The sequence below is a fragment of the Nerophis ophidion genome, linkage group LG22, assembly GCF_033978795.1.
Source record: "Nerophis ophidion isolate RoL-2023_Sa linkage group LG22, RoL_Noph_v1.0, whole genome shotgun sequence".
NCBI lineage: Eukaryota > Metazoa > Chordata > Actinopteri > Syngnathiformes > Syngnathidae > Nerophis > Nerophis ophidion.
In genome coordinates this window covers 20,459,574-20,474,901 of record NC_084632.1, presented here as the reverse complement: position 1 = coordinate 20,474,901, position 15,328 = coordinate 20,459,574, and the positions used below count along the sequence as shown (strand labels likewise).

Here is a 15,328-nt window from a genome sequence, read left to right as displayed (position 1 = left end):
ATTACATTTTTAGATTCTTTGTTACACACATGCTGGAGTTGCATGAATTTAGGGAGATTGCGTGTCTTCCAGGAGGTTGCGTGTCTTGCCAGAACACCAGCTCAAATTTTGGAACACCTTGCAACGTGTGGTTAGATCGATATTTAGCTTTTTCGTTTTGCTATGAAAAAATAATTTTTGGGTGTTCTTTGGTATTTTCCAACTCAGGGAATGTGTTGAAGTCTTTGGGGTTAAAACCCCAATGATTTAAATGGGAGGCAATAGTAATTTTTGCTTTTGTTTGGTTATTGTGCACAAGCAACTTTACGTAGTGTTCAATACCACACATTGAATACAGTACTTTATATGATTTACATCAATAATAGCACATTCTAAATGTAATAAGATGAAATACAGCTTTATAAAAGTGTTTTATTGTGTTTACTTTAGTTACCGGCACTTGCTGTAAAATATTTTAAGTTCTATAATCTGTTGTCGAAGTACCAGATCAGGACTCAAAATTGGATCGGATCTGTGGCCAAAAAATTGGATCGGGATCGGAGACCAAAAATGTTCATTTGGGACATTGCGACTCATGGCTAATCTGAATTGAGGAAAAGACAATCGGATGAGTCAATCCTTGGGAAATCTAGACTTGGCAACACAATAGATAAGGCCGATATTGTGAAGGCGACAAGCCATAAAAATGGTAGTTTTGCCAAAGAAAATTTTCATCCAGGCCAAAAATTCTCATATCGTAAAGTTTCAATGACATAAATGGTAGTTTGCATTCACATTAGTGCCAACTAAGAGAACATTCAAACCCTTTATATCTCGTATTAAAAATATATTAATATTCAACGACCTAGTGAATTTGCAAAGAGCCAAAATTATGCGCAAAGCAAATTATAATTAGCTACTGAAAAATGTACAACAATTTGGAGAAATACAACCTCAGAGTAAAATGTATCGTAAAACATTTACAAATGTTTACATTTGTAAACATTTGTAAAACTGTTCAAACTGTGTACAAAGAAGAAGAATCATGGTAAACATTTTAAACTTATTGATTATCTTATTAATCTCTCACTATATGAAATATGACTTGCTCACTATTTACTGTATTTATTTGTTATAATTGTATTATTTATGGAGTAAATTGTGAACAAAATCAGAACAGGAAGTCAACAAAAGTGCTATTCATAGCACTTTTGTTGACTTCCTGTTCTGAATTTGTGAAAGGGGTAGTATAAAATAGGTTCTGCTTCTTCCTACTGCTTTTCAAACAAGTTGAAAATAGAAACTGGAAATTATGATGTATCATGTTGTAATTGTATGCATGTTCGAAATCAACTCAAACTATAAACTTTGTTGTAAGTGGCTATAGCTTTGCTTAACATCTTTGAATTTGACTTTGACTTTATTCGGACAAACAACACAATTAAAACACAACCAAGCAATTCATAGATTGTCACAATTTTCCAGTTCTACCCCCGTACTCGCCTTGTACAGTATATTTACCATAATGATTCCCCATTCATTCACTATCATATCCTCCCATTCATTTTCTAGGCCAGTATTTTTCAACCTTTTTTGAGCCAAGGCACATTTTTTTGCGTTGAAAAAATGCGCAGGCACACCACCAGCAGAAATCATTAAAATACGGAACTCAGGTGACAGTAAAAAGTTGTTGTCGCAATTGTTGGATATGACTTTAAAGCATAACCAAGCATGCATCACTATAGCTCTTGTCTCAAAGTAGGTGTACTGTCACCACCTGTCACATCACACCCTAACTTATTTGGAGTTTTTGCAATTTTCTGTGTGTAGTGTTTTACTTCTTGTCCTGTGCTCCTATCTTGGTGGATTTTTCTCTTTTTCTGGTATTTTCTTGGAGCAGTTTCATGTCTTCCTTTGAGCGATATTTCCCCAATCCATTTTGTTTTAGCAATCAAGAATATTTCAGTTGTTTTTATCCTTCTTTGTGGGGACGTTGTTGATTGTCATGACATGTTCGGATGTACATTGTCTTTGCTCCACAGTAAATCTTTGCTGCCGTCCAGCATTCAGTTTTTGTTTACTTTGCAGCCAGTTCCGTTTTAGTTTCGTTCTGCATAGCCTTCTCTACGCTTCAATTCCTTTTCTTAGGGGCACTCACCTTTTGTTTGTTTTTGGTTTAAGCATTCGATACCTTTTTACCTGCACCCTGCCTCCCGCTGTTTCCGACATCTACAAAGCAATTAGCTACCGGCTGCCACCTACTGATATGGAAGAGTATTACATGGTTCAACAACAACACATAATTTGCAGACTATAATTACTGGTTTGCAAAAAAATATTTTTAACCCAAATATCTGAAATTAGATATCTCCCACGGCACACTAGACTGTATCTCACGGCACAGTGGTTGAAAAGCACTGTTCTAGGCAATATAAGCAATCTGGTCGTAATCTCTCAAACAGTTCCAAGGTCAGACAAAAAGAATAAGATATATACAATAACACTAATACCTTAGACAACATTTATCTCTCCATCCGTATTTCTATGCATTACAATGATAGTATTTTTATAACTGTTTTTAAAGTTGTTTTCACTCATTTTCAAATAGTTGTAGTTGTGGTTTTATTTCACCCCACCAACAGAAATGCACTTAGTTTTAAGAGAACGCTGAATTGTTTTAAGTTATTTTCCTTCCTTAATCCATGCCTTCCCTCTATTTCCAAAAACAATTAAAATTTGTATACCGATATATTGTTTTGCTTTACAACCTATTGGTACAGTTTTAATTTTTACAAGAATATCTGACAGTAATTTTAAACTATTTTCTTTAAAAACAGCTCATAGGTGTAGAAGTCACTGTAACCCCCTTAATGCACGATTCTAATTGCTCTGTTTTGTAATGTGCATACTTTCTGTAGGGTGCATTTGTAAGCATTCCCCCACACCTCAACCCAATCTATTAAACACGGCAACACCAGTGAACAGTGCAGGATTTATAATGCCTTCTCATTTACAACATTTTGGACCCGCCCCAAAATGCCAACTGTTCTTGCCAGTTTAGAGCCTGTCTTTTTCTAGCTACGTTTGTGGTGAAGTGTAATGTGAGGGAATTTGTTCTGATATGCTTTTTCAATCGTTTAATCATTAATCATCGATTTCGCCTGTATGTTTATTTTGCGGTTACCAAAAAACATATACGGTATTTAGTTTTCTCCATATTGAGTGAGGTTGTTTTCCATCTTATCCGAAACAACGAGTTTGCACAACATTAAATGTAATTAGAGCACAATGGTTTTAATGAGCTGCTCCACCCATCTAACAGCAGCTAATCTGAGGGACTGTCTGAAACTGTTTAAAATCAAATCCTTAAATCAAAATAGTGACTTTATTGCATACTTTACTCAACTAAAACCAAATTGAGATCTTATGAAATATAGAATTCACCTCAAAACCGTCATGAGGAACATACAGGCAAACTAAGTGGAATTGCATTCAAAGCAGTTTTATTCACATTTGTTCGCAAAGTTACTGCAGAACGTTTGTTATTTTTGTCTTTTGTACAGTGGCGGCTGCTCTGTCTTTCAAGTAGGGTAAGCTCATGTTCAGCTATTTTTTAAACAGGAGTACAGTCTCCAACAACGGATGCGAGATGTTAAAAAAGAAAATGTCCCTTACAGGTGTATACAATTATCCATATCAACACGGAACAACTGCATGAAACTTAAAAAACACTCCGGCATTGGTTTATATTTCGAGGTAGCTGATTTGTTTATTTTGAGGGATTGAGCCTCAGAAAGTTAATCAAATCACGTAGAAGCTCTTCGTCCAGGCCTTCTCTACGATACTCTACCAATAGTCTGATGAAGCTTATGGTTTTTAGGCATTTTACTATAGTAGCAGTTAAAGCAGGTTACTTCTCGCACCCTTGTTTAGACAGTTAAATGTTACTTCAAACATTGGCTGTACTTTTCATCAACGGTTTGGCTCTAGCTGGAATAATTTTGTTCCCTATGGGGTGAAAATGGGTTCCAAATCAGAACAAATGAACAAGCGCCTGTAACGGCTTGTGTTTGGCCTTACAGTGCCCAGTGCACTTTTTGTAGAACAATCCTAAAAGTCCTTTCAGACACAATTTTGTTTTGTTACCACTCCACCTCCCTTAAACATGTTTTCTTCAGTCAACGTAGAAATCGGATCAGCTGAATTTCGTAAGCTGCTTAAAACAGCGAAAGAATTCACTGGCACCTTCGCTTGATAAGCACTAGAAGTATGGTGGCTTAGCCTTTCTGGGGATTATGGGAAGTATTTCAATTTCTCGGCCTCTTCGGTATCCTTTGGACTGAGGCTAGGGTGATGACTCTTGTAGAGTGCGTGGCAAAAGGACTCAAAAATTCAAAAATCAAATGCTGCACAACTTTTTATAAACTACCTATTAACCTTTTAATAAAATGTCATGACTCAGGCAAACTACAGGAAGGTGTGTGTATTTGTGCTTGTGTTATTCAGGTTTACCGATTTGTGCAGAAATAGGATGACGTAGATTTTAGATTGTATCAAAAACACATTGGTGGAGATGGGCCATTGTATCGAATCTGTGCCATTTGTTGTAACTCTCAAAATAAATCTAAATTATATTCTTTGTACAACTTTAAACCAGATAATACACTGAAAATATGTGATTTTTTTTTTTGGTAACTAGAGTGAGTTTTTATCATAGAACAAGAAAATACATTAAATAAAGCCACATTTTATTTGTGCTCATCGCATGTTGACACAGTGATTCAACAGAGAAAAAATACATTAAAACAATTATTTATGTTACAAAACTATGATGAAATACATCATCTATATTTAGATCATCTATATGAAAATGTGTAATAGCAACCGGACTGAGACAAAACCCAGTGACAAAACTTAAGTGTGAATTTTGGCGAATTTGTTTTTGTTTAGTTTTTTTGTATGTAAAAAACATATATATATACACATATATATATATATATATATATATATATATATATATATATATATATATATATATATATATATATATATATATATATATATAGGCGCCAGCGCCCCCCGTGTCCCCGAAAGGGAATAAGCGGTAGAAAATGGATGGATATATATATATCAGGGGTCGGCAACCCGCGGCTCCGGAGCTGCATGTGGCTCTTTAGCGCCGCCCTAGTGGCTCTCTGGAGCTTTTTCAAAAATATATGAAAAATGGAAATAGGGAAAAAAACATATTTTTTGTTTTAATTTGGTTTCTGTAGGAGGACAAACATGACATAAACCTCCCTAATTGTTATAAAGCACACTGTTTATATTAAACATGCTTCACTGTTTCGAGTATTTGGCGAGCGCCGTTTTGTCCTACTAATTTTGGCGGTCCTTGAACTCACCGTAGTTTGTTTACATGCATAACTATCTCCGACTTTCTCAGACGTGATTTATGCCACTTCTTTTTCTGTCTGACTTTGTCCACCAAACTTATAACAATGCGCATGAATGCACAAAGGTTAGTTTTCTTGATGTTATTGACTTATGTAGAGTGCTAATCAGACATATTGGTCACTGCTTGACTGTAAGCTAATCGATGCTAACATGCTATTTAGGCTAGCTGTATGTACATATTGCATCATTATGCCTCATGTGTAGCTATATTTGAGCTCATTTGGTTTCCTTTAAGTCCTCATAATTCAATTTATATCTCATGACATAACTTAGAAATACAATAGGGTAATACGACTTTTAAATTTTTGCGGCTCCAGACAGATTTGTTTTTGTATTTTTGGTCCAATATGGCTCTTTCAACATTTTGGGTTGCCGAAAAATGGGTACATTATATTTTTTCTATTGTTTTGTGTGATTTGATTTCATCTTTTAAATTATATTGATTAAACATGCAAACAGATCAATGTGCAGAACACTTTGTTTTGTAAAAGGAAAAAAAACACAGTTAACTTGATCATGCATTTATACATTGTGTTTCCTGGCAAGGCAAAACTATTCTTCTGAATAATTGTTTCAATGTATCATGTTATTTTGGTAAATCATTCATGCAACCTAGTTTGTTAGTCTTTCTGCATTGATTGTAGTAAAGTCAGCTTTCTTCTCGGTGTGTGGAAAACATTCACTCATAGATGAATTACCATGTTTCGACCATTTGAAAAAATGCACAAAAGGTTTTAATGATTATGACTGCCGTCAGTATAAATGTTGCAACAATGACTTGTTTGAAGGAGTTAAATGAAAATACATACAGTAGTTCAGTATGAAGACTTTTAAAATGACTTAAATTCATCAGTGGAATGAGTTGAGGCATCCCCATGGATACTTGTACCTGTTCTCAGGTCGTTCATTTGCAGCAGCTAACTTGGGAGGAGCTTGTTGCTTTCTCCTGTAAGAGCAGGTTGTTTTGGCATCATGTCTGACTGCAATGATGCGTCACTTCCTTGATTTTACTGATGAAATGAAGTGCAGTAGGGAACATCAAGTCATTGCACTTGACAACTTCCCTCTTATGTAATGTTAGTATATGTGTAATCAAGACCTTTCAATAACCTAAATGCAAATGATGAAGAATTTGTGGGGGAAAAATCAATCAAAAATTTAAGACAACAATAAAGTGGCGAAGAAGAAAAAGCAAAGTCATCATCTTCCTTTCTTCATGCACTGCTAGTGTTACAGGAGAGAGGGTTGAGAAACAAACAGGTGTGTTGTACTGTTCGCTCACTTCCCCTGCCCCCGTCTTCTTAGTAGGCGGGGCTCAACTCCTGAGAGACTGTTGAAAGTAGCCAGTTGCCTTCTCTCCTATCAGAGAGAAGTGCTTTGCTGTCAGCCGCACTCCTCTCCTCTCTCTCTCTCAGTCACCGTTTCTTCCTCAACTTTGTTCATTTCTCCTCCTCTTCCTCCTCGCTGCTGCTGCTGCTGCTGCTATAAATTGAGTAGGAGTCAAGATGATGCAGGAAGTGTCCATCGTGGTGGCATATGATGCCCATGTAGTTGAGCGGCCGGGTGAAGAGGACACCTTAGCACGTTTGGTTGCTCACTCCAGACCTCTAAGAGCTCCTAGACCTGTGGTACGTCTGTTCTGTTGTGGTTGTATTTATGCATTTTGAATTGTGTTGCAAACTTATGACCGTTTTAGTTCAGGGTATACATTTTTGTTCACTTTGCATCAGTTGTCATTGTTTTATTTTAAACTATTGAAGCCATGAAGTAATGGAAACTACTTCTACTGCTATTGTTGCAATCTCGTGTGTATGTGTAGATGTACTATTGTCCTATTGATGTTTGTGGCAGCAAACTTTTTCAATCAGTCCATTTTACCGTAGCTGTTGGTTTGTTTCAATTCCTTATATGAATTTGGAATCAATAGAGACCTTGTGTGTGTGGAAGCTGGTTTATTTGCCTCATGTGGCTAATTGAGTCCCATGGCCTAGTTTTCCTGGGATGTCCAGTTGCCTTTGTCCTTATTTCAATATTCAAACTCTTCTGAACTGCCATAGCCGGCCGGGGGCCTCATCACACATACCCATACACACACATTTTATAATTATAATACCCAGTATGGCACCAGAGCTAAAGTATGTGATCACCTGCGGTTCAACTGAAGGCATCCATTTCTAAACGTGGGTCGGGTACCATCTCCTGCAGCACCAAATATTTAATCACATTTCCTGAGTCAGTGTGGTGCTGAATGAAAAAGTTGTGTAATTTTGGAATGAGGCTGGCCATTGTATTGGCTGCTTTGAGTCAGAATTATGTGTATGTTTTAAGTAACACTGTGTGTTGTTGAAGTGACCCTGCTTACTTTCTAGTTGTAACTTAGTATAAAGGTGACTACAACTGTAAGTATGTTACTGACTGAGGTTTGAGATTTGATGCAAGAACCAACTAGTCATTTGTGGGAAACGTCTTTTAGGGGTACCTGGGATTCGAATTGTAAAATATGATTTAAAACTGTTAAAATAGACAAGAATCTGTTGACTATGTTCGTACGGTTCAGTGTGTGAATGTACTCCAAGATCAAATGGGGGGACTATCACCTGCCTGAGTGGTTTTGGTCCAGCTGCCTGTGGGCTCAAGTCTTGAGTGAGGCAAGTGTTAATGCCGACCACACTAACGAACCAATAATTGGATATGACATCACTGAATACCAGGCGATGCATTGCAACGGCCCATAGAACGCAGAGTCAAAATCATCAAAAATAAAACTTAAATGTAACCCCAGAAGCAGAAGTTAAACATTCATGGTTCTAGTAAGCAAATGGGTCGTGTTGATTATTACAGTTCGATGAAGTTTGAAGACGTCGTTAAAAATACCATCTCCATGTAGCACCTGTAGTATCTCTAGGAACTTTTTTATATCTAATATATCGTCTTTGTTACATCTGACCGAGGAAAAAACATGCGCTAGAAACAAAAGTCAGAGGAATGTATCTTACCCGGAAATAAGGATTGGGTTCCGAATGTGTTACTTTTGTGAATATGGTCTGAGTTCCGTCGGTATTACGGAATACCGATTCACATTAAATAAAACATTAATTTAAATACTTGGGTTGCAAGTGGCATCGCATCCTGCAAGCTCTTGGCAGGCAAACATCGTACTTCCTCTAGAAAATGTAAGAATCCCGTGCCAACAAAGCAAGCATGCCTAATAGAAAGTGATGGTAAATGAACTTCCACTTTTCAAGCTAGCACAATGCTAACTTTCATTATACAGTATGATATATCCTGATTAGCATTGGTGATTTTGCATGCTGATTTTGCCACCTACAATTGTGGCAACCAAGGATAACTTAATTATCTTATAGTCAAACAGTTAGTGTACGATAAATTGCTGTTAGTACAATACTTACTGGCAAACTCTTTGTATGGTTTAACAAAAGACAAGACGGGCACATCAACTTTATGCCAGTGGACTATTTCCTGGCTACAACATCACACTTACAACAATCTGAAATTAATACATATTGGCAAATGAGAAAACAAGATGTAACAATTTGACAATCTTAAATGTTAATAAAAACATTTTATTCTTACACAGATTAATATTTATTACCACACTTGGGATTCAAATGGGAAAAATACCAATCCCGACCAAGAAGACATTATGGTGCTTTGGACGCCTGATAGTGTTAAACAATGTACACGTCACATATGCCATGTACATTGTGCAACGTAAAAGCAAATGTGAAGTGTGAATGTAAACCACATCGCACTACTGTACGTGACAAAAAATTATTTTGTTTCACAATGTAAAACACTTTCAGTTTGTATAGAAAAAGCACTATATACATATCGTTCACTTCACTCACTTCACTGTAGTAATACTGCCTGAGACTGAGCAAATCATTGGCCATGATACTGAACAACACACCGATTGATCTAATGTAGTGGCCAATTGCTTGGATTTACAGGAGTCCATGTCCGACTCATTAAATATGTGTGCTGGTCAAGTAGCATCTGTTCTCGATGGGTACTTAGCGTCATTTAGCCTTTCTCGAAGAAAACGCCCTATGCTTGCGTTGTTTTCGGCTGTACGAACAGATTAAATTGCGAAAAGGATAAACATTTCTTCAGAGTTCCTCAAGATATAGTCAAGTAGGGCGGAGGAACCCAAGGTTTAATGGAAGCAACAAGAAAAGTGGCTCGCACTCCAGTTCAGGGGAGCAGAGTCGAAGAACACACACGTTTGCAGTAACCACTTCGTTAAGTTTGTTTGATATATTTGTAATATATTTTTCTCATTTAGTATTTCCCATTGAAGTATTATTTTAATGTTGTTTATATTTTGATTTTTAACAGACAGAAAATAGAAAGTCAGTGTAAATGATACTTTGTCAGGAAAGGTACTTTTATGTCTCCCCTCTTGTTTACTTTGTACACAAATGTTTTCAGAGAACATTTGACAACAGGACAAAAATCAAATATGGTGATTGATTGATTGATACTTTTATTAGTAGATTGCACAGTACAGTACATATTCCGTACAATTGACCACTAAATGGTAAGACCCGAATAAGTTTTTCAACTTGTTTAACTCGGGGTCCAGGTTAATCAATTCATGGTAATGATAAAGTAATTCGTTTTTTAAATAGATATGCAGTCACGGGTGCTGTATTGTCGCAGTTTTAGTTTGTTTACCTGGACACGTACTCGCAAGGCGCAAAGTTGAATCATGAAATGTAACCTTACTCGAGCAAAATGGATGCATATTTATCCAGGAGAGTCTTGATACCGATCCTTGACCAGGCCGCACACAAAGAAGTTGTAGGTATCCATGCTTTTCCAAGTTTTCATCTGTTTTGTCACATAGACTGACGTCTGGAGCACAAAATAGTTTGATATGTCTGGGAAGTCATATCAAACTACAAACAGATTATCCTTGAATTGATTAACGTGGACCCTGACTTAAACAAGTTGAAAAACGTATTTGGGTGTTACCCTGAATTGATTAACGTGGACCCCGACTTAAACAAGTTGAAAAACTTATTCGGGTGTTACCATTTAGTGGTCAATTGTACGGAATATGTACTGAACTGTGCAATCTACTAATAAAAGTATCAATCAATCAATCAAACCATAGTGGTCAATTGTACGGAATATGTAGTGTACTGTGCAATATACTAATAAAAGTTTCATTCAATCAATCAATGTCCTTGATATCACTCGACAAATCCTTTTTGATTAAGCGTAGGGATCTATTCCAATGCATAGTTATGTATATGTTTTTGCTCATGTCTGCTTTTTGCAGGACGATCTAGGCCCGTTGTGTAATGTGCAGTTCGACCTAATTTGTTTGGTGTGTAAATTTAGATTGGATAGTATTTTAAAGTGAGAAGTGTATTTTTTACATTAGCAATATCGTTGTGCACAAATATGAGTAAAGTCTTGGAAGCCTTGGAACTAAACTTGTTTTGATCTTGAAACAAAGTGGAATTATTCATTGTGCAAACCTGAAAATTTAATAGGAAAACCATCCCATTCAAAACTGGCTTTTTAAAATGAGACTAAACAGTGTCTGTAATTGCAGGGTAGTTTATTTAAATGGTGAACTAATTTATTTTGAAGTCTTTAAGGTAAGGCAAGGTGGCCGCCCCCTGCCTCGACAGGAAAGTTTTATTTCTGAAAATAATAATAATACAAAATGTGGTGATGAATAAAATGTGATTTGTGTTTGTTTCTGAAGATGGTTTATTGTAGATTGATGTTACACCAAAGAAGTAAAGCATTTTTTCCTTGCTAATGCTGTTACGTTGTGCATGCTCGCTAAACCTGTTTGTGTGATCTTATTCAACAAAACCACAAGTTGTTGGGAAGTAGCTGCTTGAGTCGTTATGCATTTTATGAAACATTATCCATTGATAAGTGCATCATATTTATCCCACAAAAGGGATTACCTGTAAGTGCATTTATATGGAGTGAATTGTTTTTCACAGCTCTCCGGTCTCTGGTTAGAATAAATGATGTGCCAAAATAACTGTAATAGACAGGTGAAATACTTTGATATGATGTATTTTTAGGAACCTCTTTTATTACAGATTTATGAAAAGCCATTCATGCCCGGCAGCTTCTCTGTGTGTATTCAAAGGAAAACAAAGATCAACTAAATTGTTGTGTGTGGCAAGCTTTTTGGCCTGTTTGAACACACTAAGCTGCCTTTTCTTCCTACACAGATAACAACAAAATGAGTCTGAATACTCTTATCTTTTCAGAAAATGTGTGTTGGACAGATTTCAACGTCACAGTCATTCACCTTTAGTAGGTACTCCAACCGAAAGGTCACTGTGAAAAGGAACAGACGTGCGGGTGCGGGGGGAACGCCTTCTGTTAACCTCAACTGAAACAGTACTACATAATAAAAGCTAAATAAAATAGTTATATTGTAATTGCACCTCCAGGAAATGTATATTATGATTATATACGTCTCTTATTGTTAGTGATGATACAGTATTTCACATTGGGTTTTTTATTGATTTGTGTTGCATTGAAGGTTGTCTATAAAGCTTTTGCTGCCCTTTCGGTTGGGTCATTTTTGAAAAGGTTTTATGATCTCATTGAGGATTCCTCTAGACCAAAGATTCTCAAACTGTGGTACATGTACCACGAATGGTACGCCAAATAATCACTTGATTAAAGTACAGTGTTTTTTTCCTATATTCACACACAGTGTTACTTGTTAAATAAAACCTCTGCCTTGTTTTTAATGAATAGTTAGGACTACAACGCTACCGCATTTTAATGATGGTCATTATAGTGGTACTTGGAGAGGCTCGTTTTTTTCTTAGGTGGTACTTGGTGAAAAAAGTTAGAGAACCACTGCTCCTACTAAATTGTTTTGGGGGCCACATTCCCAGAAAGCTAAGGACCTAGGGGCACAGACTCCCTTCACTTTAATTCCTATTTTGTATATTCTGTCCTGTAGGTAGGTATTGGATTTTGGTTTATTTATTGTGATACAATTATTGTTATTGAGTTACAGGAGCGCTTCACTGTTTTTAAGAACTTTCTGCAAAAACATGAGTGTCTCACAGTTAGTTTTTTAACTGAACTTGAGGGCCACCAGTTGAATAGCCCAAATTATGAAAAATAGAAGACAAAAAATAGAATCTTGAGAAACATCACTGGTATAACTAAAGAACTTGAACAAATGACTACTGACTGTATCTGAAGTAAACAAGCTACAGCAACTCGTTACATAAATCTCATTACGAGAAAACATATGTAACTAACTGCCCAAAAGGAGAGGACTTAAAAGGGGTGCCTTGAGGAACACCTCCATTATTTAAATCACAAGTTTGCACCCCAACGTGTTGTTTGATAGCAAATTTAAAAGGGTAATGAAAGGATGTGCCAATGTGTTCACAGTGCTCCAGGGTTCTCTATATAACAGGAGCGCTCTAGTGTCTTTAGGAATTTGCGGCAAAATGTTTGTCTCGGAGCTGAACCTGAACCTGGGTAATGTGTAATTTCCGTCAGTTAAATAACCCTGGTCTAGATAAACTGATAAATAAGTAATTTTTATTATGGTGTTTGTTAATCAACATGTTTATTTTAGGTTGATGTAGAACTGCAGCTCTCAGTGAGTCAGGTGCTTAACTTGTTAAAATAAACAAGATGCAGACACATAGTAACGGTTGTTACTATTGGAGATGGTGTTGTTTCCACACAGGGGAGATCAAATTACTGCCCACTTGAAGCAGACACACACATACATATACTTCAATGTCTGTGAGGCTTTGGGCTTCTCAAATGTATTTTCTTGCTTATTTTTTTGTTATAATGTACAGTATCATTATTTAGTCGTTTGTATCTATCGTATTATATCCCATATAGGGCAACCGTTTACATATGTATTAAGTTTAGTTTTGTAATTGTGCATAGTCTATTTGAATTGACAAAATGGATGTTGCAAGAGTGAAGACTTGAAACTGTGCTGCATAAACCACAAAAAACCCACAGAGTTGTCAGAAGTGTCAGGTTGTTTAAATTCTTACAGTGTAGTAGTTTCTTTATACACAATAAACCATGACACTATTGCTTCTTGTAACGGTTCTCACCTAAAGATTGAAGACTAAAGGTTATGGTAATCATTATTTTAGATGTGTACCGTCCAATTTTGATATTGGATATCGGTCCTTCAATAAGTACACATGGTTGTTTTTTTTTGCATTTAAGTGAAGTCTTTTCCACAAGTTAAACATGTTAGGCTATAGGCCTCTTAGAGCTAGGGGTTACACAAAGGCTAAGCACACGATTGCACACAAGCTATACATATGTAGTAAGTGTCCTCAATTGAACATTATTGCGTTTGAAATTACCACATTTATCAATAGAAACAATATTTTAATTATATTGTTGCATATTACTTACAGATAAAATGTCTCCAAGGCAGAAGTGTGTTAGAATATGTTGGACATCATGCAACTTACTCCTTCATAAGCATAATTTAATAAATTATTGTGGCCTTGAGGTGAAAAGACTATTCCCACTCCACTTCAACCTAATTAAAGACAACATAAGTCCATTCCAGACGGTTAAGAATAAATAGGTCGATGTTTTTCAAACGTACCATTGTTCTGTGTTTGCATTTCAGTACGTATATGTATGTGTATATATATATATATATATATTTATATATGTGTGTATATATATATATATATATATATATACATGTATATATGTATATATATATTTGTGTGTATATATATAATTATATATATGTGTGTATATATATAAATATATATGTGTATATATATTTTTGTATATACAAACCCCGTTTCCATATGAGTTGGGAAATTGTGTTAGATGTAAATATAAACGGAATACATCCATCCATCCATCCATCATCTTCCGCTTATCCGAGGTCGGGTCGCGGAGGCAACAGCCTAAGCAGGGAAACCCAGACTTCCCTCTCCCCAGCCACTTCGTCTAGCTCTTCCCGGGGGATCCCGAGGCGTTCCCAGGCCAGCCGGGAGACATAGTCTTCCCAACGTGTCCTGGGTCTTCCCCGTGGCCTCCTACCGGTTGGACGTGCCCTAAACACCTCCCTAGGGAGGCGTTCGGGTGGCATCCTGACCAGATGCCCGAACCACCTCATCTGGCTCCTCTCGATGTGAAGGAGCAGCGGCTTTACTTTGAGTTCCTCCCGGATTGCAGAGCTTCTCACCCTATCTCTAAGGGAGAGCCCCGCCACACGGCGGAGGAAACTCATTTCGGCCGCTTGTACCCGTGATCTTATCCTTTCGGTCATGACCCAAAGCTCATGACCATAGGTGAGGATGGGAACGTAGATCGACCGGTAAATTGAGAGCTTTGCCTTCCGGCTCAGCTCCTTCTTCACCACAACGGACCGGTACAACGTCCGCATTACTGAAGACGCCGCACCGATCCGCCTGTCGATCTCCCGATCCACTCTTCCCTCACTCGTGAACAAGACTCCTAGGTACTTGAACTCCTCCACTTGGGGCATGGTCTCCTCCCCAACCCGGAGATGGCACTCCACCCTTTTCCGGGCGAGAACCATGGACTCGGACTTGGAGGTGCTGATTCTCATTCCGGTCGCTTCACACTCGGCTGCGAACCGATCCAGCGAGAGCTGAAGATCCCGGTCAGATGAAGCCATCAGGACCACATCATCTGCAAAAAGCAGAGACCTAATCCTGCGGTTACCAAACCGCAACCCCTCAACGCCTTGACTGCGCCTAGAAATTCTGTCCATAAAAGTTATGAACAGAATCGGTGACAAAGGACAGTCTTATTGCGGCGGTCCGTTCCCTGTACGATCAGTGCCAGAGCTTGGTCCGCATTGCCGGCAGTAAGTCGAACACATTTCCAGTGA

The 15,328-nt window shown here is 37.3% G+C and overlaps 1 protein-coding gene across 1 annotated transcript in view; it reads left to right on the top strand.

Annotated features, from left to right (window-relative positions):
* The first annotated feature begins 6,786 nt into the window (after positions 1–6,786).
* The window catches only part of LOC133540667 (rab GTPase-activating protein 1-like), a 35,978-nt gene continuing 27,436 nt past the window's right edge, over positions 6,787–15,328 (top strand). Inside the window, exon 1 of the mRNA XM_061883475.1 lies at positions 6,787–7,061. Within this exon, the coding sequence (XP_061739459.1) occupies positions 6,939–7,061 (123 nt within the window). The 5' untranslated portion in view covers positions 6,787–6,938. The remainder of the gene's footprint in view (positions 7,062–15,328) is intronic.